Source organism: Coccinella septempunctata, chromosome 1, assembly GCF_907165205.1.
Source record: "Coccinella septempunctata chromosome 1, icCocSept1.1, whole genome shotgun sequence".
NCBI lineage: Eukaryota > Metazoa > Arthropoda > Insecta > Coleoptera > Coccinellidae > Coccinella > Coccinella septempunctata.
In genome coordinates, this window is record NC_058189.1 from 20724928 (window position 1) to 20752158 (window position 27231).

Below are 27231 nucleotides of genomic sequence, written 5' to 3' on the forward strand. Positions count from 1 at the left end.
TATCGGTGGGGAGAGCTGTCCGTATATTCGACCAGCAAATTTCACATCCGCGGCAAACCCGTCCGACAAGTAGGTGTGAAGGAAATGATGGAATACTTGGGGAATAAGTTCTCGTCCATGGGAATATCTAAGTTCTCAATCTCCAACTTAAGAGCACAGGTGGATAGAGTCTGTAGAGCCTCACTGAAACCTGACCAAAAGCTCCAGATATTCAAATTTCATTTAATCACTAGTTATATCCACTCTTTGCAGAACCCCCGAATACTTCTACAGACCATGAAGGCAGATAGAGTCATTAAGTGGGGCTTAAAGAGGGTAATACATCTGCCCACCCACGTAAGCAATGCGGTCATCCATGAACCATGAACCGCTAAGAGAGGGTGGCCTGAGAGTATTCTGCATGCAAAAAAAATATTCTCCATACGGGACAATATTCCCATTATAATCTCCCGTAGGATGCAGCGGCTATGATGAATCACGCCAATTCTGGACTGCGTCGTAGAGAATTCCTTAGTCTGGATGAACTGGGTGACTAAGATGATAAGACCGCCAAACGCCATCACATCCATGAAGGACAATAATAGGGCCAGTGAACTCCACCAATCTTTCTATGGTACTGGACTGAATGCACTTAAGAACCATAAGATGTGCAACATGTACTTACATTGATAACCCTCCCAGATACTGGTAAGATGAGGATTATGTACTGGTAATACAGCTGAGGTCAAATTGCTTACCAACACCAGACCTGCCGTACTACTGAGGACCAGAGTGAGTCACTCTCGCATGTCCTGCAAAGGTGTAGAGTCTTATGCACTGGAAAAAGATACCCAGGCACAACTACGTTGCTTATCGCCTTGAAAACATTGGGATAAAGAACGGCTGGCAGGTGACGAGGGAGTCATAATATCTGCGTCAGTTATAGTACGAGATCCCGCTGCACATTCACTACGTTCATTACGTATTACGTATAGAGTCAAACACACATTTTTACTTACGTTTATGGATAGGATAATACACTAATAATACCGCAGCCTGTCAAAAGTGGCCGCAAGTAATTTTAATTAAATTAATGTTAATCAATATTTCAAGAAAAATTTCGTTCACTCCGTTTTGCACACTCGGCGTCAACTACCTCGCAGCCAGGTTTAAGCGGCTCAAACAATAGTAGAAACGACTACTCCAAAATTATAATTACGTAATGAATATTATGAAAAAACTTAAAGTATTAAGAGATTCATATTCTATCTATATTAATGAAAGAGGATCTATGGTTTACTTCATTATGCTTTATTGTTCAAACGATCGCACCAAATTGGACAATTCTTTTTTTGTTGTGTTTATTATTGTTAGGGCAAGGTTTATATAACAAAATATTCCCAAAAAAATTGTACAGAACAGAAATAATTTAAATGGCAAAACTAGGTTTGCCGGGTCAGCTAGTTTTATAATAAAAATAGTTTATTCATCAAGTACAAATGTAATTAAATCTCAAGAATTTTTTTTCCTGTTTCTTCAAAATCAGTCTCTTGATCAAGTTATATTTTATATCTGTTTATTACATTTTCTAGTCCAAGTCCGGTTCCTCGCTGATTTCATAATCGCAGTTGTCACTATCGTCGTCGCAATCAGAGTTTTTTTCATCATCTGAAAATTTGTAAGCTCAATTACATAATACATTTTCAACTTGTGTCGGAGTTGAACTTCCCAGAAACCATGTTGGTTTCTTGGAAACCATCCAGAAGAAGCCAACCATTTATTCTCCGCACTAAAATTTAAACAGTCGTACTTAGTAGCATTGAGCCACATCGAATTGACGAAAATGGTCTGTACCATCTTTTGTTTTAATGACTTCCAACGAATTCCAACACGGTAAAATGTGGGTTGAAACACACACTTTGAAATTTTTAATGAATTTTTCATTTTTCTCTTTTGCCGCATATATCTTGTTGAACATGATAAATCGTCCAGTGTCTTTGGAATGAACTTTTGTGAGAATTATCATCTTTTTAAGAAATTCTTCTTATGTTTCAATATTAATTTATTTGGACCTTATTCTTATTAGATTCTATTATATGCATTGCTCCAGAACTCTCAATATTCGTATAGCGCCCGACGAAGGGTTAATACATAAATAATTTCAACAGCAGTGTGTACAACGAGCTCCAGCACGTGGTTATAATATAAGAATGATTCAGATTGAGAACCCTAAGACTCCTTTCACACCACAGGTTTTTAACGTCAAGTTATTATCGGAAAACAACCGAATGAAAAATTATTCATCGAGGTTTATCTGTATGTGTGTTTGCCTTTGTATGTAATGAACGTAGTAATTCTGCAGTGGGATCTTAGACTATTAGCTTTTTTTTTTTTTTTTTTGGTGTAGCAGGGGGAAAATCTGCAAACAGACGAACACACCCTCTGCTGAGGGGGAACAGTGTGGGGATTCTCACTCTCTGAGCTCGAGACCCACTAAAAACCCTTAACTGCTTCTTCATAGGTTCCGGGCATTTTGCCTATTAACCAGTTGACTCTTATGGTTTCTGGACTCTCACACGATCATAGTCGTGTTGATAGTTGTATGCTGCCTATAGCTTTTATAGGTTAAGCTCTTCTTTGGTTACATTTAAGTCCTTAACTGATCTCTCGGTCTTCGGTGGTAGGTTCTTGACCTTCTAGCTTCTTCCGTTGGATCGTAGTCGACTAATCTTCGAAGTTCCTCATTTGGATGTTGTTTGGCTTTGTCGAATATCCTTTCCGCCTTTCTCTTCATAAATTCTGTAACTGGTTCCCATTCCAAGTCCTTGTAGATTTGTTTGTTCCTTACAAACCAGGGTACGTCCATCGCCATTCTAAGGAGTTTATTCTCAGTGGCCTGTATTCTCTTGATGTGGGTCTTGGCTGCGAAGCCCCATGCCGCCGATCCATATGTGAGTTGTGGTCGCGCAATAGTTTTAATCATCGTCAACTTGATGTTCTTATTCATATGACTTCTTCTGCCTATGAGTGGATAAAGTTTACTCATTGCGGCTTTTGTTTTATCAACAGCACATTTGATGTGGTTTTTCCATGTAAGTCCTCTGTCAAGCGTCACTCCTAGGTATGTTGCTTCATTTTTCCATTCAACCTCTTCTCCATCAACTTCAAGGTTTTCTTCCATCCTCAATCTTCTCTTTTGCGGTAATATTTCTTGAGTCTTTCTTCCATTGGTTTGAATTTTCCATTTGATGCACCATTTGAGTAATTCATCTATGGCTTCCTGCAGTCTCCGGTGTATGATCTCTGGGCGTCGATGTCTGAACGCTATTCCTGTGTCATCTGCGTACAAGGTGAGCATATTTCTAGCATTCTTCGGGATATCATAAACGTATATTACGTAAAGCAGAGGTCCAAGTACCGATCCTTGAGGCACTCCCGCTTCCAATTGTCTGGTTCGAGAGGTTGCTCCATCTATCTTGACATAAAAGTTTCTATTCCTCAGATAGTTCCTTATAATCTTGCATAGCTTGGTCGAATATCCTGCTTTTTTCATCTTGTAGATTAGGCCTTCGTGCCATACTCTATCAAAAGCTCTCTCGATATCCATCAGAACTAATCCTGTGGCCTGTTTGGTCTGCATTCCTTCGGTGACGTATTCTATGAGCCGTAGTAATTGGAGTTCAGTCGAATGTTCTCGTCGAAATCCAAATTGTTCGGGTGGAATTATCTTCAACATTTCTGTTTCCTCATTCAGCCTTTTGGCGATAACCCTCTCGACGACTTTTCCTAGTGCTGGTAGTAGGCTGATTGGTCTATAATTTTGAGGAAATTTCCGTTCCTTTCCAGGCTTGTTGAAAACTATCATTTCTGCAGTTTTCCATCTCTTTGGGTAGTATTCGGTCCTCATCACTCCGTTTGTTATATTCGTCAAGGCTGCTATTCCTTTTCTAGGCAATTTCTTCAACATATAATTCGTTATCCTATCTTCTCCCGGTGCTTTCCGGTTTTTCAGTTTCATTATTATCTCTTTGATTTCTGTTGGTGAAGCCGGTTTTGGAATGATTTCGGTTTCCGGTGGTTCCATCATCAGTTCTTCGTTTGCCTCCACTTCTTCTTCTAGATCTTCATTGTCATCATCATTTCTGTAATTTATTCTGGCTTCTCTCTCAATCGAGTCGGCAAGTGCTTCGGCTTTTTCAAGTCTCGTATATACCATTCCGTTTGCTGCATGCAGTGGAGGTATAACTGTCTGTTCTCGTCGTAAGCGTTTTTGCATTTTCCAAGCCGAGTGATCTATTGTATTCAGTTCCCTTAATCTCTGGTGCCATCTGTTATTACGCAGTTCTGTTAAAGCATTTTTCAATATCTGACTATGCTTATTCAGTTTCTTCTTGTCTTCTTCTCTTTTTGTTGTTCTGTAGATTTTCCTGAGTCTTCTGTTCTTTTTTATAAGTTCCTTTATATCCCTTGGCGTATCTCCATGTGAATGTTTCGGAATTGGTTTCCTTATTCTCTTGGTGCTTTCTTCATAGGCTTCTTTTATTTGATTTTCCAATTTTTCAACTGCTTCATCTAATTCATCCCGGGTGTTTATTTGGGGAATTTCCGTGATTTTCTCCTGAAGTAAATTCTTATATTTCTCCCAGTCTGTGCGATCCTTGGTTTGTGTCTCTTCTTCGTTTCTTGGGCCATGTCCCACTATGAATTCCATGGGATTGTGGTCTGAAGTTCCGTCTTCTATTGTATCAATGCTGATTTCTTCAGTGATGTCTTTCATTACGACAATGTCCAGTACATCGGGTAGTCCATTTACTCTTGGTATGTAGGTCGGTATATCAGGTCCTATCACAACTGCATCAAGTTTTTCAGCATAAATCTTCAGTCTTCTCCCGTTGGTATTTTTCACCCTACTGTTCCATTCCTGCGATTTGCAGTTAAGATCACCAATTATGATTTTCGGGTGTCTTCCTTCTAGTAGCATTTTCAGATCCTCTTCCAGCATGTCCTTATCCGGTGATTTATAAGTCGAAATAATCTTCACTTGTCCTCGATTGGTATTCACAATAATCGATATTGCTTCTACTTCTTGACCATTGAATATTTGGTCGAAATGGTGATCCATATTCCTTCTAGCCAGTATAGCAACGCCACCTGTTCTGTTAGGTCTATCACTTCTGTAGATATCGTAATTGGGAAATGCTATCCGAACGTTGGGGTTAAGTCTTGTTTCTTGGAGAGCTATGACATCCGTTCTCTTCTCTTCAATCAGTTCTTCGAATTCTGGTCTGCGGGCTCTCAATCCTTCGACGTTCCAAGAGACGATTATGAGATTGTTCTTTATCGTCGTGTCAGCCATTAAATATTCTTAATAATTTGCTGCATCTTCTTCTCAATGTCTTTCTCCAGATTCTGCATCATCGTGCTGAGGAGGTTTTTCGTGAACTTATCCAGTTCCTCAGTGATTCCAGAAATTCCTTTTCTGGTTTCGGCTTTTTTGACGGTTTTTGCCTTTTCCGTCTTTTTCTCTGGTTTCTTCGTCTCTTTGACTGCTTTGGTTGCAGTTTCCTGGGGTTTCTTCACTTCCGAAGAGTTTTGGGCTGGCTTCGGAGTATTTTGTGTTGGCCTCGAGCTGGTTTGGTTTGATCTTGGCGATCTCTTGGCCTTTTTAGTGACCAATTTCCATTCGCTACATCCCTTGTAGCTGGCTGGATGTCCTTGCTCTCCACAGAGAACACAGGAAGCATTTCGCTCCTCGTTCTCCCTGGTAAGCGTACACTCCTTGGAGCTGTGATTACCGGAGCATTTCACGCACCTCCATGGAAAAGTGCACTTACTTTGGGCATGTCCATATCGCTGACAGCGATAACATTGTCCAGGACCGGTCGTCCTTCTCTTAGGTTCAACAACACAGTTCATGTTGTTCTCACCTCGAAGATACCCTTATTCTGGGTTTTAACCAGCAATAAGGGCATCGGCTTTTTTGTTATATTTGAGGTCATCCTTATGACCTCAGCATCGACGATCCCTTGATCCTTGAGGTCGTCAAGGATCGTCGGGATATCTGCATCCAGCGGTAGGTATCTCACTACCGCGTAAATTTTCTTTTCCTCCTCTCGTTTGAGAGTGTAAAACTCTCTGTTGATTTTGTGGAGGAATTCAGTCATCCTTCGATGATCATCGGCGGTTTGTGGGACGATTCTTATACCGTCCTTTACTGTCGTCGCTCTTTGGTATTTAATACCGTTCCGGATCAAGGCGTTTGAAATTGACGTCCATTCGGACGTACCTCTCAGGGTAACTGGGGGGATTTTTTCTTTTCTCTCCACTGGAGTGGTTTTCTCTTGGGCTGGGGTTTCCAAGACTCTTTTTGAGTCTTCATTGGACGAGGAGCTATCCTTTCTCACTCTTTTGGCGGGTGGGGAAATTTTGTTTTGAGGGGTTTTGACCACCTCCATCTTCTGTTTTTGAACCGGTAAGTTCACTTCTTGGACATTTTTCAAAATAATGTTCTTTTTTAGTGCTTTGGAGTAAGGACTTTCCTTATTTCCCTCCTGCAACTCGAGCCTCTCCCTGAGATTTTTATCTCGGCAACTAAGCTAGATACGCATCTATCTAGCTCATTCACCCTCGCTTTCAAACTTGCGTTCTCCTCTCTCAAAATATCGTGTTCGGACACGACATTAGCGCGTCTTCTTCCATTACGGAATCGCAGTCCGAATGGTCAGACATTTTAAAATCTGATTAATAATTACTTTGCTACTCAAAGAAATTGGAAATAAAATTTTTCAAGACAAAAAAGAAAAATGTATCTCATGCATAAAAACAAAACGACTCATCAAAAATTCTCTACGCTATGAGAAAAATCAGAAAGAAAGATACGAAAAATAAGCTCACCTGATGTTTTCTGCAGTACCAACGAGAAAAAAAAATCCTCTGGACACTTAGGATGAACACCAACTTTGAAAATTTAAAAGAATTAAAATTCCGATAGCAAATATAGAACCTACACAAACTTCACAGACGGAATCGAAAAAATGAGACTATTAGCTGGGAGTGCCCGGAGCCTTTGACCATGGCTCACGCAGTCAAGAAAGCCGTATACTCCACTCCCACCTGCTAGAGAAAGTTGAAGAACAATACCTCGATAAGATGAAATTGAAACGAGACGTTCGTCTCGTGCTGCCATCTTTTCTACGAAAGTGGAAACTATTGTAATATCCGTAACTTTTACTTATCGTTCAAGTGTTCTGGCAACACCTCACATTCTGGTAGTCTTTCCCCCTTCACGCCTTGTACGCAGGACGAGAAAGTCCCGTGGTATAAACTCCTCGATCGAAATCGACTATTGCCACCACTGTAACATAGCCGATCCAAATTCTGTGAATTTCAAAAAGCTCAGAAACGGCTAAAGCGGTACTGACTAAAATCGGTAGACTCAGTTACGCTTCATATGAGAACTAACAAAATTTCACATCGGTACAATAGGTTCAAATTTGCGAACTGTATCGTGTCCACAATATTTTTTTTTATTTTAATGACTGTTTTTTCGATTTTTACTACATTCAATAGTTTCCTTAATATCAGCCATGCGAATATTCTTGTCTAAATTAAGCATGATATCTTCAAAATTGCGTCCACAACATAGCGTTGAACACACACATTGAAAGATTAAAATTTTTTACGGATTCTGAATCTACCTCCTCCGAAACGGATTTCGTGATAATATTTTTCCGAAAACATTTTTTGAAAATCGAATAACAAGCGCCTATAATCTCCGCTAGAAGCTGGCGCTCGTTAAGTTTAGATTTAGTGGATTCGAAGCTAGCCTTTTCTTAGTAGAAAAGGATGTGATTTTTTCAAATTCTTAGAAAGATTCTTGTGTCGTAAAAATTAAGTTGATGCTCCATGGATGCCGAGACCTTAAATGAGTTGAATTACTGGCAAAGCGTAGTGCTCCATGGTTTTAACGATGTTATTATTCTGTAGAAAATAATTATCACTCAATTCGTATCAAAGATCATACTGGAAATAGTAAAAGTTCAGGAAATGATAATTAAAAGATTTTAATTTTTTCAACCAATCAATATCAAGCAAAGGACTAGAATCCTGATAAGAAATCAATTTTCTATATTTACGTTCATTATTCATCTAATCTTTCAAGACGGATTTCTTTCTACCCTTTTTATATCGTTATGATACGAATATAAACGTGTTTTCTTAAAGCGGCGTAGACTGATTGTAGTCTAACGATTGGAAGCATCTCTCCGTCAGTTATTTGCAAAGAATTCTGTTTATTCCTTCCTTACTATAAATAACTGAGTCTTCAACATCTGTTTCAGATCTCACACTATGTCATTTCAAAATATGCAATATTGGAAAGAAGAGGAGAACGAGGTATATTCATGGGATGCAGAGTGAAAAAGGAGTTTGAATCATGACGGGTGTTTGGTTCATCACATAATGAATATTACCTAATTAGGATCTACGAAGTTTATTACTTTAAAAGATCGTACTGATGTATAAATAGGTCAATGATGGTGGTCGTCCGTACTTAATACAATATAGATATTTATTGTTATCTATGAATAAAAAAAAATCTTAATTCATTGTATTATTTCAACTTTCTTTCAACGGCCAGGGTTTTTCAAGCTTTGTTGTCATTTTCCGGTGCTGCGTTCTGTCAATTTTCGACGGTGCTTCGTGAACTAGAATACGCCGCATTGTTCAAAAAATTGGAAAAAAATAAAAATTGGGTAGGTACACTCTCAAGGGTAATTGTGGCTATACAATTTTCCAAAACATGCGTAAATTCTGTAGTGAATATTGCCTATAGTTCGAAAAATACAATACTAGAGAAATAACGTTCGTTCAAAAAAAAATCGTCGTCAAGTAGGCTATGGAATTTAAAACGTTGATATTCAGTTGATATTAGCCCAAATTGCGAAAAGCATTTCATCCATTGCGTCAGATTACAAGAATCCATACAATCTGCTGAGGCGGTTAGAAAAATTGTTGGTAAAAATTTCCACCGATGTCCAATATTTTCATACGTAAGAAACATGAATCTTGAACGGATCGTGGTATTATGCTTTTTTTGTAGAAAGGTTCTACCTACTTCAATAATATGAATAAAGCACATTAAGAATCTCAATATGTTCTTATAAATATTGAATTGATTTGGTCATTAATGAAAATCCATGACTAAACTAAATAACTGAATTATAGTCCATTCAAGAATTATTGACATCTCCGGTGGCTATGGAAAATCGAATTTAAGTTGGTAATAGCCCATATGTTAAGATTTTGTGTTGCGGAATTAAGGTTGGTATTGTTAATGAACACCTATAATATGTGAATCTATGTACTGAGCCACTGACCGTCGATAATTTGAATTGTGTACTGCTGTTTATGTCCTTAATTTATTCGTACAAATTGTAAACATTATTGTATCAATTCTGAATTCTGATTAATGTGCTCTGAAGTTGAATTATTTTTATTTTCAACTGCTTCTCTAGGTTATATTTATATATTCCAGTTCTGTGATTATAAACTACAGAAATTGTTGAAGCTCTTTTGTGACCAGATTTTAAGCTGCGTCTGGACTTTCAAGACCTACTGGGATGTCAATCATTCTTGAATAGACTATACATGAAAACAAATATTGAATAATTTATCAAAATTCAATTTAGACATGATGCTTTCTCCTTATTCATAACGTTTTACTGTTAAAGTTCCATACAAGAAAACATGTCCCACATTTTGCCATTGACTGATGCATACCGAACTCCAATTTTTTTTTTTTGATGCTACAAGGATAGGTAATCAATCTTTTCAATTTTTTGATAACATGTCAATCTTTATGAAATCAAACTGATGTCTTACATTCGAAATCATGTGGCAAAAAATATATCAACAGATACTCCAGCCACTTGAGATAAAACCCGAACAGAAGTTCATGGAGCTTCTTTCTTTTGTAATCATAGTTTCATTATTGCTGAATAATGCAGCAATAATAAGCAAAGGTTTTCTTCTTTGGTCGACTACTATTTTTTTTTGCTTTAACATACCTGTTCCGTCAACGCATAGCAAAACAGTACTTTCGAAAGATTGAATCTTTCAGCAACATTAGAATATACATTGGGAATGTCGCTGGAACAAAAGAATATTTCCACTCTCCTTCTATTTTCTCCCCAATTTTGAAGTAGGATTCAATTATAAATGCTTTTTACACGTCCGCAAAAACCATCCTTATAATTTCCTGATAATTTTAATGCAACAACAATCCAAAATGCTAACTTCTAACTTGACAGTTCACCTGGAAAATAGTACAGCTAAGATGTCTAAAACACTGGTGTGTGCACTTGTCACTTTTTGCATGCATCAACATTTCAGAAAATCGGGGATATGGGATCAGTTTCGTGGCGGCGCCACCATGTCATTTGCTTCGGTCTATCCTTTTTCTACCAAAGGAAGTCCAATGATACTCTCTCGTTTTATTTTGTTTTGCGTTGATATCGAACATCGATCAACGAATTCAAAATCTGAACTGGCCCATTTTGTCAGCTGTTAAGGAATATTTGTCACTTACTGTTTAATTTTCGTTGCAATAACAAATCTGTCAATATTTCAACACTATCGAATAAGGGTTCGAAGGAGTATTTACTATTCTTCTTCAAGATAATTTCCGTTTCACAGATTGAATTAATGAGGGGGGGTAATTCAATATGATTTTAATAAAACACAGTTGATTGGTCAAATGTCCAATATATTCAGTTGACGGAAAGGGAATTTTCACTATATCTACTCATAAAGAATATTTGAAGAACATACTAGAATAGATTTATGTATTTCTGTTTCTCAATACATGCCCACAATTCACATTAGGTATTTTCAATACAGTTTTTTTGAAATATTGCTGAAGTTGCCATAAAACTTAGCTATATCCATCCCGAATGTTCGTTCGTCTGATTTGGTTCTGCCTCAAATTCCAACAACACCGAATTCTTAGCTGTAGTTCTTGATTCTCCATACAGAAAACTGAACTTACTCAACGACATGTTGAATAAATGAATGTTCTACACCCCTTTCTCGAAACTAATACATTTTCACACACACAATAATCGCTTATAAATACAACATATTCGTAAGTCGTAGGAAAGTATTCAAATTATTTTCAAATATCAATTGACAATGCTCTGTCAAATTCTAAGCAGCGCTACCTACAGTGGGAAAAACGAAACTGATCCCATATCCCCATGAAATTAAAAACAAAATCGAATCAGTGAATACACCAGAGTTTTAGACATCTTAAGTACAGCAAAGATAAGAATTACTTTTAGACACGAAATATCGACGTTCAAAATTCCATAGAATACTTGACGACAAATTTTTTTGAACGAACGTTATAAAAATGAGCTGTCTAATTGACCAGTCTCGCATACTGTCAAAAATCTATCAAGTTTCTGCCTTTAAAAAAATTTCCTTTTATAAATGAATATTTATTCAGGTTTGAATATTGGCCTGTGATATGTAAACTCTTAAGTCAAATTATGTTCAATCGTTGCATGAGTATTCTAACCACAATTAATACTGAATGCTTTGATGGAAGATTTCAATGATTGTTAACTTTTTTGTGCTTTTCTAAGAGATATCTGAATAGAAAATTATTCATCTTATCACGAAAAGTAGATATGAACAACGAAATTGTGAAACCAACAAAGGTTCTTTCAGTACAAGGAAGTGCTTATATTGAAATTGGAAAACACTTCCTATAATAGTAGAAAAATTTGAAATTGAGTATATCGGGCCAATTTATGCAGCCTGCAAAAATCATCATTTTCCATAGATATCTCCGAAATAGGTATAAATGCTAAAGTGCTAAAAATGGAATTGAAAAATCTTATTGATATTTGAAGTTTTTGGCCAACTTATGTGCAGATTGTAAAAACGAACCTTTTTTAATGATATTTCAAAAAAGTTAATGCAGCTGACTGATGGCGACCCAGGTGACCAGTAACATATCTGTTATGTTTTCTTGGGAGATCAAATGGGGAACTTTGTTATGTGTTATTTTTCTGTAACCATTACGTGTCTGATACGATAATTGGGATGTACCTGTGCCGTATCCAAATTACATCCGCATTTTGTAAATTTCATGTTCCCGCTCCATGATATCCACGTAACATATTTGTAACATTGTTCTTTATTTGCCATGTATCATTTTGAGATCATAAACACAGCATGACACCATAAGCGTTTTAACTACCGTCGAGGGCGCTGTAAAACGTAAACAAATATGGAGTATTGTGAGAAATGCTATTGATACTGCTGTCGTTTCGATATGTATTTTATTATCATTTAGACGTTTTGTCAGTTGAATAGTGGATTACTGAAAGTGAAGTGCAGATATTGTACATTTGATAAGTTATTTGTGTGCCATAGTGATTTTCCAGTGAAATGGGGAATTACTGAAAAGAAAGTGAGATGGATATCGAACTGTAGGTCAATAAATCACTTCTCATATTTCATAGCAGTCCTATAAAACATAATAGACTATGTTTTTGTTATATCCAGCATATAAAAACCATATTTGAATAAATAATGTCCTGTTTGGTGTAAATTTCGATAGGTTATTTCCTCACGTGTTGCATGTTCCTCATATGTAGAAATAAATGAATGAATCATATACCTATATCAAAACTTTTCTTCAGAAAGATATGAAATATGCATATAGTATTCTTTTCATTCTCACAACGCATGGAGACAATTCTTCTAAAAACTTTTTGACCCAAGCCAAAAGATTAATGAACTGTTGATTATTCTTTTTATGGAATGCAGCAAAGTGCAAAGACCAGAAAGACATGTCCTAATCAATCTTGGAGAACAACAATCATGAACCCAGCAGTTTGCATGATGTAATTTATTCTTTCTAGTTCTATTAACGTGTGCTCTAATTTTTGTAATCTGAAATTTATGAAAATATATTGTTTTTGAACATGAGTTCATTCGTTCACATACCTCACCTAACTGATGCGAGATGTTTTTGAAATTTATTTTCAAAAATGATTGATAAACACACACTATTTGAAAAATCAAAATTCGAGTTCAATATTATTGCAATAGTTTTTATTAATTTCCATGATTTTTCATCTTTTTGTTGAAAGCGTTTTCAATAATAAATGAAACATAATAAACATAGCATATGAAGGTAATATATATAGATCTCCCATGAAACAAATATTTGCATGATCCATGTTTGAACTATTTATGCTCCTTTCAGAAAGGAGATGTGTTCCTTGTTTGAGGCGGACATAGGAGCATAGCTGCTACATAAGCGTTCTGTATTTGTACTCTTAGTGAGATATATCTGTTATAAAACAAGGAGCGCGGGATACATTTCTGCTTCATAACTGCTATGAGATATGGTCACCTGGGGAGTAACGAAGACGGAATTAAAAAATATCATATAGATGTGAAAAAAATGAAATTTTCAATCGATAGTGCTAAAGTATTGAAAAATCTTCAGTAGCAATGAAAAAAATTTAGAATTGAATTTTGCGGGACAACTTTATACCTGCACCTGAAAAAACCGTTTCTGAAGTAGAATGTTAGCCAATGCTGAAGAAGAATTGGAAAAATGAGCGAAAGAAATAATATAAAAATGACTACGTATTGAATTTTCCTATACGATCTAATATGCACACCAGAATACAAGAAATACAGGGTCATTTGTCATAATTCTGGAGCAACTAATTGAGAACAAAATACTGATCGATACCAATATATCTATTGTTAGAAATGGAACTCAAGAATTTCAAACTTAATCATTTATTTTTGTAATCGAAAAGAATAATCGAGCGGCTTGTACATCCGAGCACGTAGGGATCTTAAAATCGAATTGCCTGAGTACCACAGCTTGAAATCTCGGCTGTCGTATTGTGATGGTCTTTTTCTCTCACCCTGTACGTTCCATACCTCTGCTCGGGCGCCAGTGGGGCAATCAGTGGAACCCCACGTCTCTCACAGAATCTCCAAAGAATTAGAGAGCCCGGGTAGACTTGAATGATCAGTGGAGAAGGGTAGCAGTGAAAACTAGGGTGGTAGCGTCTTCTTGGTCTCTGCTTTCTGACGGTTTTTGATCGCTCAAAAAGAGTACCTACCTCTTGTGACGAAAATCTAGCTCTAACTGATTTAGGAAACTGTCTCTCACTGGCAAAAATAACTGGCAACAAAATAAATGTTCAGTCCTTTATTCCTACTGGATTAAATTATATACAGAAACGTACAAGTAATAACAAATGTTGATGTCAACTGGCGGCCTGGTCGGTGTGAAATAGACGGTAATTACGGTTAACTTTCGAAATCCTGGCAAGTCACTCCCTCTGTCGGCGGAAATCGGTACAGTGGCTGGTCTCAGTCGAATGGCAGTGCACCCTGTCTCTCTCTCTCTCTTTCTCTCTGTTACCCTCTGTCGGCGGAAATCGCTACCGTGGCTGGTCTCAGCCCAATTTCACTGCTGTCTCTCTCTCTCCCTCTCTCTCTCTGTCTCTCTCTCTGTCACCCTCAAAATGGCTGCCAGTCAGACAGCAGGTCGGAAGAAACTGTCAACCTGTAACTTGATCGGTCGGAAGTCGGCAATATATTAACAAAATAAGCACCAAAAATACGGTAGGAACACCAGGTCCTCCTGGGACCCAACGGCGGTCGAATAACTGACGCGGAAGCCGGCACTCTACACAGTCTACGATCACTAGATCAAGTTTAAACGGTAGGTAAGTATTTTCAGCCAGTCTAACGGACTCAAGAAAGCGGAAAATAGCCCTCAGGTATGCACTACGGAAGGAACAATAATGCTACAAATGACTTGCCTTAAACTTTCAAACTTCTTGACGTAATTTCCAATTCACGGTAATAACACCTTACGCACTTTTCTCGGCAGCTCGATCTCCACTACCTCTTGACCTTCAATGCCGGGCGTCGAAGAAGTTCATACCCCTCTCCTCGGAAAACTTGCCCCACTATGGGTAACTCATCTCTCCATTGGATACACTCAAATTGTTCGGTCAATCAGCCGGCTCGAAAAGAAACAGAAACAACTGAACAGAAGGAAAAACTGAACAAGTTGAAAGACCTCTCTCGACTCAGAAAATGTACGGTTGAACGGAAAGAATTATAAAATATAGGAATTCTGAAAACAAAAGACATATACGGTCTCCGCTACAAATATGGGACTGGTCGGTGGAAAACATTGACAGAATATCAATCTGTAAAGACCCCCTATGATAACATAACGGTTTTCTTCGAAAATATTTCGGTTGATACGTTGAAGTTTTATTTTTCTTTCAACCCCCTGGGTATCGTTGCGGTATTTCTAAATGTCGGTCTTAGCCTGTGAAAGCTGCGGGGTTATTTACCTCGGCGTTATTTCATGACATGATGAACTCGATCGGTAATTTAAAGCTGTAGGTTGGCGCATCAACCATTTCGGTTAGAAGACTTAGCCTTCTCGGATTTTCAAATTGGAAAATTACTCGGTCAGGTTCTTAACGGTATATACCTTTCAATCCCAGGGGACTTCAGGTCCTTTATGTGGATGTGTCTGACAACCCTACCACTGCCATCCTTGATGTCATACATCACAGGAGAAACTACGTTCATGACGGTATACGGTCCCGAGTGTTTCGGAGCCAACTTGGCGGCAACTCCCTCCACTCAGGGGCGGATGGAACCACCGGGAAACCGGGAAAATTCGAAAATATTTCGGTTGATAGGTCTTATTATACAAGTATAGGTGAAGAAATTTCCTTTTCGTGGCGGGGCAAAATCTGCCTCGTCACATCATATGTTGACTCAGCGCTTATCCCTTTGACCGGAAGCCGCTCACCATATTTCTGTATTCGATTTCTTACACGGCCTTCCTGACAACTGCGACACTCTCGACGCGTTTTTCTCCAGAAGACCTATCTGTGAAAAAGAAATGTTTTTTTTCACCTGGCTCAACCACTCACAGGACTGAGACCCAGAGACATACAATTCAGTGATAACCTCGATCATCACTCTGCCCTTATGAAATTGTATTTATTTATACATAAGTTTTTCGGGTAGATGACAAGCCTATACACTCGAAGGTTATAGATAACATACATGTATACGTAAACTGATATGGATAAACGAAAATGAAAGCGAAAAATACAAAACTGAAATATATACAAAAAAAAAAAATTTTATATAACACCACAGTTCCTCATAGAGAGGACATCCACCTGTCATAACTGTTTTTGAAACCGTTTACCAAGGTCGATCGCACTACGCATGAAGGCAGACGGTCCCAGTTTTGAAATATACGGTTAGGGAAGACGTGTTTTGACGTTGGGAGGACCTGAAGTTTTCACGTTTCAGTTTGAAAATATGCCCTCGCATTCCTCGCAAGTTATTCCTATTCAGAGGAATCATACTGCGAATCCTCTCTCGAAACGAGGAGATCGGGTCACCGCGCACAAGTCTCTCCTCGAAGAGTGACAAATCCATAACAGAAAGTCGCTGCTCATATGAGTGTCGCATTGGACCATAATGAGCGCGAGTGGACTCAAGAATATCGCTGGCGGCCTTCGTGGAGCACCACCAAACTGGACTAGCGTTGGTTGGTTTGAAAATAATCCCGAAAGTTCGGTCATCACAGCCTCTGAAGGATTTATTGAACATGTAGGTAAGCTGTTTTGCTTTGGCTGAGATACATTCAATATGGGCTAACCAACTAAGATCTTCCGAAATGGTAACACCAAGGTCTTCAATCTGGGATACGGGAGTCAGGTATTCAGCACTGATAGTATTATAATGCAAACGAGGGTTGTTTTTGTCTCTGTGAAGTACAAAGCATTTACTTATGTTAAGGGGAAGCAACCATGTCGGCAAACTGTGACAGGGTGGATTTAAACTGGAGTGGAAGATCGGAGGTGTAAAGAAGAAAGAGAAAAGGCCAGATAGTACCAGCCAAGCGTATGCATCGCCAACACGCACGCGGTAGGAACGGCCAGTCAGGAAGGCTTTAATCCAAACGAGCAGCTCTCCCCGAACACCAATGTGCTCCAACTTTGCCAGTAAACGGTTGTGCGGTACCCTGTCGAAAGCTTTGTAGAAATCAAGATATATGACGTCCTTTGGCTGACCGGAGTCCATTGCTTTTGTCCAGTCGGATATGCATGATAGGAGATTTGTTGTTGTAGAGCGTCCAGGAACGAAACCGTGCTGCTCATCAGGAATCAAACCATTGGAAAGATAAAATTCACGAAGCTTTTCACTAATTCTCCTCTCCATTACCTTTGCAACGTTTGCAACAGCAGGCTTATAGGATGATAGTTTTCAAGGAAAAGCTTGTATCCTTTCTTGTAGATGGGGGTCACAGTAGCAAAAAGCCAATCCGAGGGAAGTGAACCTGCAATCATGGATTGGCGAAACATGATGGTAAGGGGGATAGATAGGGCACTGGCACAACGGTTAAGAAGGAAAGGTGTAATTCCATCGCTGCCAGGAGCAGAAGAAATATTGAGCTTAGATAGGTGATGCTTCACCATTGTTTCATTGATTTCAACATTCAGATTTCGGAGCAGCATCGGGGAAACTGTGGGGTTGGACAAGGCGGCTCAGGGGAAAAAGATTGAAAAAACGATTTGGCCAGAATGTCCGCCGTCTATTCAAAGCCGCAACTTAGCTTGCCACAGTCGTCCTTGACGATCGGAACACTCACATTGGTGCTTAAAGATGATCTTACATATTTGAAAAATTTCTTTTTGTTCTAAGATGAGGCCAGTCCACTCTCAAAGTTCTTCTTCGAATTTCGCAAGGAGGTAGAAACATAATTGGAGTAATTACGATGCACAGTGAAGTCCGCATATTCATTAGACTCGTAAAGGTCGTCCATTGCTTGTCAATGCTATCATGTGATGGAAGCAAGGAGTTCCAATCCAATCTCGTCAATTCAGCGGAGATGTTTTCATAATCGACCTTATTTATAGTCTTCATATCACGATGGTTGGAATTTGATGAACGAAACTGCAATTCAGTGGAGAGCGTGGCATGATCAGATTTACCAAAGGGATGCAGATAGCTGAGGTCTGAGGTGAGCAGAGGGTCAGAGACGAACACCAAGTCCAGACGGGATGGGGTTTGACCTTCTCTAAATCTGGTGGGTTGTGTGTTACAAGCTGTTGCAAACGGGAGTTAGAAACTAATTCGGCGAAAGGAAATGATGGAGAAGGCGCAGGGGGTAACATGATCATCGGCCACTTCAGGTCGGGACAATTGAAGTCACCTGCAATGAAAATATTGTCGTAGGTTCTGGATGCAGAGGTGAGAAATACACAGAGGTCTGTAAATACACCCAACAAAGATTGAAAATTGGTTGTTAGAAATTTTCAGGAAAATGTTATCGATGTCGGTCCAAATTTTATGTATAGTTTCAACCCTGTAAAAGTCGGTTATGTGTTTATTGACATATATGCAACGCCCCGGTAGCCAAGTGTGTCCTGACTATCGGCCCTTTAGATAGTGTAAGCCAGGATCTGCACAACCGAATCAGGAATCGACGGACGAAGCCAAGTCTCAGATATGAACATAAGAAGAGGTCGGTGTAACTGCGTATAGATAAGAATTTCAGAGTGCTTCGATGATAAGGACTGTGTGTTTGCATATATGACGGGCCAAGAATTCAGGTCACTTAGTTTTTTGATTTCACACTGTTAGATGGAGATGGAATGCTGACGATTTTCGGATTTCCTTCAACATAGTTGATAGTGAGATTTGGTTCACCTGCGGATCTCTCTCTCAGCTCTGCTCTCAACGATATTAACTGGGACAATTGTTCCCTGGTTTTGTCGTCCTGAATCTCGACCGAACGGTATTGAGAGATGACCCGAATTGAGTTCCTTCTTCTAAGAATCGTCTGAACTATCTCGGGGTTGGTAAAGGACACCCTAATCCAACGAGGACGATTCCTGTCTCGAGACTGCAGTCTAACTGCGTTGACAATAATGTGCCTACTGGAGAATGCGCTGATGAGATCGCAAATCTTTGAAACGGTGGCAGTGTCAGTAGCTTCATCGGATTCAGGAGCGTTAGAAAGAATTAGATTGAATGAACGTTTCACACGATCGATAATCTCCGGAACGATAACTTCCCTCGAATCATTGGCGGAAGACGTTCTCGAGTCAATATAATTTTTTTAAGTTTTGTCCGACAAAGACGAGATGGTCTCACCGACCGCGACCTGAATATCTTTCATGGTGGCTATTGCGCGCTTGCAAGAATCAATCTCAGATTTATGAGAGGTTAGAATTTCAGAGTGACTGTCAACAATGGCAGCACACAGGTCGAGGCGAGCCATGAGATCATCCTGCCTCTTCTCGACACGCTCTAAACTGGCTGTCATCTTGCGCATTTCATCCATCAGGAGCTCGAAATGTTTGGTAGTAAGACTCATCTCGGACGAACCTGATAGTGGTGACGCAGGTGTGACGTACACAGGAGACACAGCACGACGAGAGCTACCGGAATTACTGCGGAGTAGGCGCTCGCTGGAAGAGCAGGCTGGACAGCACCATATTCCTTTACTTTCTTTTAGATGTTGATAAACCTATAACTCATACACCACTATCTGATGACAATTTGGATGAAATTGCGTTCGAAACTGTATTCAGAAAACGTTCTACAAAAAAGAAATTCGGTACGAATGATGTACAAGGAGATTCAAATAATGGTTTTTCTGGGGCTGAAAGGAGACTATGGATACAACTATATCGGGTTAAAAGAACATCAACTGCTGACGCTATTAAGAAATATATAGTTGATAAAGCAGGAGACAATGCAAACAATTACAATGTCATAGAAATGCCTTCAGAAGAAAATCGTTTCAAAAAGTTTTTAGTAACAGCGCCTTTTCAGAGGATAAAAGAATTCTACGATCCCTCCTTTTGGCCGTGTGGAGTTGGTATTACACGATTTAGTTTCTTGAGGAATCAGACATTTCTGGAACAGAACAAAAATTTATTTTAAATCCCCACAGAAATATACCAGAGATCGCGAAGAAAGAAAATTCTAACAAGTGGTGTATCATCAACCAAAACATCCAATCTATCGGAAACAGTGTTGACCGACTACAGGATCTACTGGGTGAGCATAACGACTGTCTCTGTATTTGTCTAACCGAGCATTGGAAAACTGAGGATCAGCTTCTGAATTATGGAGTCCAGGGGTATTCTACAGCAGCGAGCTTTTGCCGCAAGAAGATACACTCCCATGGGGGTTGTGCTATAATGATGAAAAACTGTTCACCTGTGAGGGAAGGAGTTGATATCAAATACATGGCTATTGAGGGTGTCATTGAGTGCTGTGCATGTGAGTTCATGATGGGTCATGTTCGGTTTTTATTAATAGCTGTGTACCGCCCACCAACTGAAAATTTGAGTGACTTTCTTGAAGTGTTTGAACGTATTTTGTCAAAGATTGTTTGTGAGAATGTTAGCATAGTTTTCGCAGGCGACTTCAATGTTCATTTTGATTTGAATACTGCAGATAAGATTGAGTTTTGTTCCTTGATAAATTCGTACGATATCTTCCATACTTCAGAGGAGCCTATTCATATAACTGCAACTAGTAGCCACTGTCTGGATAATTTCTTAGTTAGTTCTCGCCTTGAATGTCACAATGCCCTTCTTCATACGATGATGTCTGATCACATAGCACAAAAACTTACCATACCATCTAAACTGAATCATTCAATTAATATACAGAAAAGAATATTCAGCTCTGAGAGCAAACAGGAATTTTTGAGGTGCTTGGGGGACTCCGATTGGAGTCGGGTCACAAGTGTTGACCCAAAGGATGTTAACAGACAGTGGAATGTCTTTCAAAATTTGTTTTCTTTTCATTTCGAAAATTGTTTTCCATTCCGAAATGTTTCTTTGAAATCTAAAGGCAAAAATAAGAGATATAATGCTCCCCAAATTTCTGAATATAAAAAACGACTCGAAACATTGTACGTACTGTGTCATTCAAATAATGACTTCAAAAATATGTACAAAAAAACAAAAATCGAATATAACAGACTTCTACAAGAGGAAAAAGCAAATGCATTCTATGATCAAATAATCAACTCGGACAACAAAATTAAAGCAACCTGGCATGTAGTAAATGAAATAAAAGGTTCTCAAAATCTGAAAAGTAAAGATTTTCCCATCATAGGTGATCCATACATGTTAGCTAATGAGATAAATAAGTACTTAGTAGAAATACCTATTATCCAGCAATCTAAAATTGATACTCTGCCTTTTGAATGTAATATAGATCCATATGATAAATCAATATTTTTTGTAAAGCCTGTAACTTCTTATGAGGTACTTGACGCTGTAAAAGATTTGAAAAACAACCTTAGCTGTGGTGATAAAAATATTCCCAATTCTGTTCTGAAAAGTTGTATTTCATTAATTAATTATCAACCCACTTACATTCATTATAAATAACTCGATGCGTTTTGGTATTTTCCCTGATCCATTGAAAATTGCTTTGGTGTCACTCGTACACAAGAAAGCAGACACCAGTAATATAGATAATTATCGACCAATAAGTCTTATTTCATCATTTTCAAAAATTTTTGAGAAAATTATGTGTAGTAGACTCATAACATGGCTGAAACATAATGACACTTTCAACAAATACCAACATGGATCACAGAAAAGTAAATCCACCCAGACTGCTGTTTTCAACTTTTTGTTGAACATAGTAGATGCTCTGGAGAATCGTGCAATGGCTATTGGTGTATTTCTCGATTTATCAAAGGCGTATGATTGTCTTGACCATAACATACTCCTAACAAAGGCAGAAAGATATGGTATCAGGGGTCCTGCCCTGAAATGGCTTCGATCATTTCTTCACAACAGGAAACAACGTGTAGTGATTAAGAAAAACTTCACTGATTTCCAATCTGAATTGCAAACATTTAATATAGGAGTACCTCAAGGAAGTGTCGCTGGACCACTGTTGTTCATAATTTACATAAATGATATAGTATTAAGTATTGATCCAGCAGTTTTTAATCCGATTTTGTATGTGGATGATTCCAATTTTCTGGTTAAGGGGTTGCTGCTACCTGACGTGATAGACAGAGTCTTAAACTGTTGTTACAGCTTGCAACTAGATGGTTTCATATGAACAAACTTAATCTCAATAAAGAAAAAACTCAAGTAATGCAATTCATCTCAAGTAAATCTCGTCACAATACGATTTCAATAAACATTGATGACTTTCAAATAGACTCATCGGAAAATGTGAAATTTCTTGGCCTACATCTTGATAACACATTATGTTGGGATCAACATATAATCCATGTCCTTAGTAAACTCAACCAAGCTAGCTATGGTCTTAGAATCATTACTCGATACATGAACTTCAACTCTCTAAAGACTGTCTATCACTCTTCATTTGGGTCTATAATGCGATATGGAATAATTTTCTATGCAAATGGAAGATCGTCCAATTCAGTGTTTATAGCACAGAAAAAAAGGGCATTGAGAATAATATTGAAACTAAATACGCGGGAGTCCTGTAGAGGTAAATTCAGGTCGAACAAAATTCTTACTTTCCCTGCAATCTTTATTCAAGAATGTCTCTTGTATTTCTTCAAAAATAAACAACAGTTCGAACATCTAAAACCGCAATCAAACTATTCCACATGAAATCTCTGCTATAACTATCCACAACATAGACTGGACCAAGAAGACGATACCACCCTAGTTTTCACTGCTAAACTTCTCACTGATCATTTAAGTCTACCCGGGCTCTCTAATTCTTTGGAGATTCTGTGAAAGACGTGGGGTTTCACTGATTGCCCCACTGGCGCCCGAGCAAAGGTAAGGAGCGGCTAGGGTGAGAGAAAAGTCTATCACAGTAGGTCTTATTAATTATTAATCCAAAAGACGGAAATAATTCTCTTACCCAGTGCTTACAACATGTGGTCGAAAGAACCACCCCACTAAAAAAATCAATAGTTCGGAAAGACGGATTAATTTTCCAAAATCAAGCGCTTTCATTGCGTACTCCTTATTTGTGCAATTGATAAAAATGTCAATTCGCACAAAATATTGTGTGTAAGGGGTTGTCTGGAAACAGCAATTTCAATATTTCTTGAATTTTTTTAATCTTTAGTCGCTTTTCAATTGAAACGTTGTCTTGCGTAACCAAAATTTATGTTTTACCACATCAAATTGAGGTCTTGCTCCGCCACTGCAAAAGTAATAGTGAAAATATCGGAAAGTAGTTTTTTATGAAATTCCACCATTCTTTTTCTCTTTCACGCCATGGAGCGGAATCTGGAAAAATGATGAATAAACGAATAAAGTATTTAATTCGATGAGATGCTTTTATGCATGCAGGTAGGTACTCAAAGTTCCCAATATCGAAGAAAAAATCAAAAAGAACAGCTGCATTTTAACAGTTTTATTCGAAAAGCCCCATATAAAGCACATCTGAAAAATATCTCAAAATATAATACATAGGAGGGAAACGTGCCCTAGATCTCAGTAATTATTTGAACAATTTTGAATATTCCCCAAATCTCAATATCATCTACATTTCTACTTTGTCAAGCGTTTACTAACAAATACAACATAATTTGAATAAATACTTTGTGGTTAGACATATAGCAACAATTTTCTTCAACTAATCAATAAACAAGATATGGGAATACAAATCTCAATACTAACAGGATATATTATTATTTGATATAAAAATTGTTTTCATATAATATAATCATTCAATTCATTCTGAATGGTACATGTTATTAAAAAAGTTCAACTTTTCATTTCCTGAGTTCTGAATATCTCAACAACCTCCAACTAAACTCAAAACTGTCAGTACATATTTAAGTTGACTGGGAGCTTTATCCTGCAAATATATAAAATATATAAAAAATTATCGAAAATTCATTCGTGGCAGTTTCGATAAGCTTGCATTTAATAGTAGTAGTAGGGCACAGTGATGGCGCTTAACATGTATAAGAAATTGGTGAATTAGTCGATGATGGCCAAAAGAACTCGTTTGTAGTCTCCGGACGTATCACCCTGAAAATAATAGTGAGTTAAGAGCTCATGCAGAAGGGAAGGATCTACGCACCATCACCATTAATTTACTAAATGGCTCAAACACACTAAAACCATTTACCAAGTTTCTAGCTTGAATCGATAACAAAATGTCTATTCAATCCACCAAACTCGGTTCATCCACAACTTGTGGATACCCGATCTAGGTCGAAATGAAATAATAATAAGACCATCTAAATCTAACCCTTGATTGTAAATAATGAATTTGTATGCCAAAACTGAATTTCAATTAGATTTTGATTATTTAGATTTTGTATTCGATTGTTTGAAAACTTGAAACATTTCAACGACCGTGAAAAAAACTTCCCGATTTGGATCAACCAAAAATTCAATTCAAGGGAGGTGTAACACTAAATCTTACACCGAACATTATGGTACTACCATATAGCAACAAAAAGCGACTTAAAATGTTAGCTGAACAAGATGTGAATTGGTCGCTTGTTTTTATAATTCATATGAATAGCAACTTTGATGAGCAGTTAAGTCAACTGAACTACAAAATGTAGATTAATGAAGAAGCCTACCGAAGAGTGTTGAAAGTAATTGATGAAAAAAGTATCTCTTACCTGGATCCAGCTTTCCAAAGTTTTTCCGTATTTGTCCAAGAAGGCCTGTTTGATATCAGCCAGATCGATTTCAGATCTTGAAACGACTATTCTGATCAGAGTTTTATCGTTGGTTCCCAAACCTGCCATACTGTCATGAAGACGTTCAGCGAAATAACCAACTTTGCTCTTCACACACTTAACTGTAAAAAAGAAACTGACATTATTCTGTCTAATGACTGGTTTAGATTTTTATCGAACAATTCGCCGAAATACTTTCGCGAAACACGATATAGGTACCTGTTTATACAAAGTTAGTAAAAAAATTTTTCATTTATAATTAATTTAATGTAAACTGGTATTTTTTTAATGGAACACGCCGTATTTCATTTCCCTAATCAATAGAGCTCTTCTCATTTCAAATATATTGAGGTGAAATTAAGTGAAAAATAAAACAGTTCAAAGTTTTCGCGAAACAAAGTGAGAAAAGACAATAATATTCCGATAATAAACTCTAATCTGAAAAGCGAACATATTGTTGTGATGTTTTTATCAGATCTGGCGCGTGCCGGACGATAACAGATAAATATAAAGTGTTCCACACACCTATAAGAAATGTCTGATGACCAAATAAGCGACCCGTTTCGAGGTTTCCCATCAAGCGAAATAAATCAAGGATATTCAAGGAATTTATCACTGCAACAAATACATCCACATCTTGACGAAAGCATGGAAACAAACAGCAAAAATACCTGGCAGGTGGCGAAAAAACGCAAGAGATCAGCCACCCAAACTCCTAGTCCGCCCACAACACCAACAAATAACAGATTCTCACCGCTAGCAACAACATCAACTAGCGACCAAAACGATAATATCAACGGAAATGAAAAGAAACAAGCCAACAACGAAAACAAAATGCCAACTCCACCACCGATTTTTATCTACGACGTTGCTGACTATAAGGCAATGTTGAATAGCTTCACACAGATAATAGAGAAAGACTCATTTCACACAAGAGTGCTAGCAAACGACAAAATTAAAATAAGCGCGCACACAGTAGACACCTACAGAAAACTATCTTCACACCTGAGAAAGGAAGAAATAATCCACCACACTTACCAAATACGCGAAGAACGAGCATATAGAGTGGTCATTAGGAACCTTCATCACACAGTTCCGATTGAGGAAATCAAAAACGAACTTCACGAAGCTGGACACAATGTTCGTAACATAATAAATGTGAAACATAGAGCAACAAGAGAACCATTGCATATGTTTTTCGTTGATCTTGAGCCCCAACCTAACAACAAAACTGTTTATGATATTCAATTTATAAATAGAACCAGAGTCAACATAGAACCACCAAGAAAGAAGCGAGGATTGATACAATGTATGAGATGCCAGGGATACGGCCACTCCAAAGCATACTGTTACAGACCTTACAACTGCGTAAAATGCGGAGAACAACACGACACAAAAATTTGCCAAAAACAGAAAAATACACCAGCAAAATGCGTCTTGTGCAACGGTAATCATCCGGCCAACTATAGGGGTTGCCAAGTATATAAAGACCTTGTACAGAAAAGCCATCTTAGAAACACCATTCGCCCACAAATTAATACCTCAAGCCTTCCGCCAAAAACCCAAACACCATCAATCAACCAAATACCACAAACACAAATTCCACGAACCTATGCTGAAGCGACAACTAATAAAAATCAGGAACAGACACCTTCCAACCTTAACCAGGAGTTATCAGCATTTTTTGATGAATTCAAAAGCCTGTTTACACAACTACTGAACCAGAACACCATAATGTTGAATCTACTCACTACCCTTGTAAGCAATGGCAAATAATATTCTCCGAATTGCAACATGGAATGCCAACGGTCTGATGAATCGCAAACAAGAGATCCAAACATTCCTAGATCTCAACAAGGTGGACATCCTACAGATTTCTGAGACACATTTCACCAGTCGAACAGTATTCACTATTCCATTCTACACAGTCTACCACACAATTCATCCTGATGGAACTGCTCATGGAGGATCAGCTATAATAATAAAAAAATGCATATCCCATCACGAACTAGAAAAATTTCAAACGGACGCCATTCAGGCTACGACTGTTAAGATCAAAACCAACAACGGAAATCCGATTCATTGTGGGCGGTGACTGGAATGCCAAGAATACAATTTGGGGCTCCAGACTTACAACAACCAAGGGGCGTAACCTACACCGGGCTATGACTGACAAACATTATGAACACCTTTCAAACGGAGAGCCCACATACTGGCCAACAGACCCAAGAAAACTACCTGACCTTCTTGATTTTTTTGTAGCGAACGGTATTCCAACACAAAATTGCCTAGTGGAATCACATTATGATTTAACATCTGATCACACGCCTGTTGTTGTTAGCCTAAACAGTATACCCATACAAACAAAGCTTCCACCCAAATTAGCCTCAAAACATACAAAATGGGAACACTTCAGCAACTATATTACTGAAAACCTGAGCAACATGAGTATTAAAGACCCAACTCAATTAGATGAAGCA

General features: G+C 38.1%; 1 protein-coding gene across 3 annotated transcripts in view; it reads right to left on the reverse strand.

The window, feature by feature from the left end:
* Window positions 1-23448: 23448 nt before the first annotated feature.
* The window catches only part of LOC123310381 (annexin B9), a 35445-nt gene continuing 31662 nt past the window's right edge, over window positions 23449-27231 (reverse strand). For 2 of the 3 annotated variants that reach the window (XM_044893856.1, XM_044893851.1), the window contains 2 exons: window positions 24692-24873; window positions 23449-23910 (listed from right to left, as the gene is read on the reverse strand). In XM_044893856.1, the coding sequence (XP_044749791.1) occupies window positions 23848-23910; window positions 24692-24873 (245 nt within the window). In that variant the 3' untranslated portion in view covers window positions 23449-23847. Of the gene's footprint in view, window positions 24087-24691; window positions 24874-27231 lie in introns of all 3 variants that reach the window. The other variant, XM_044893861.1, reaches the window with a different exon arrangement.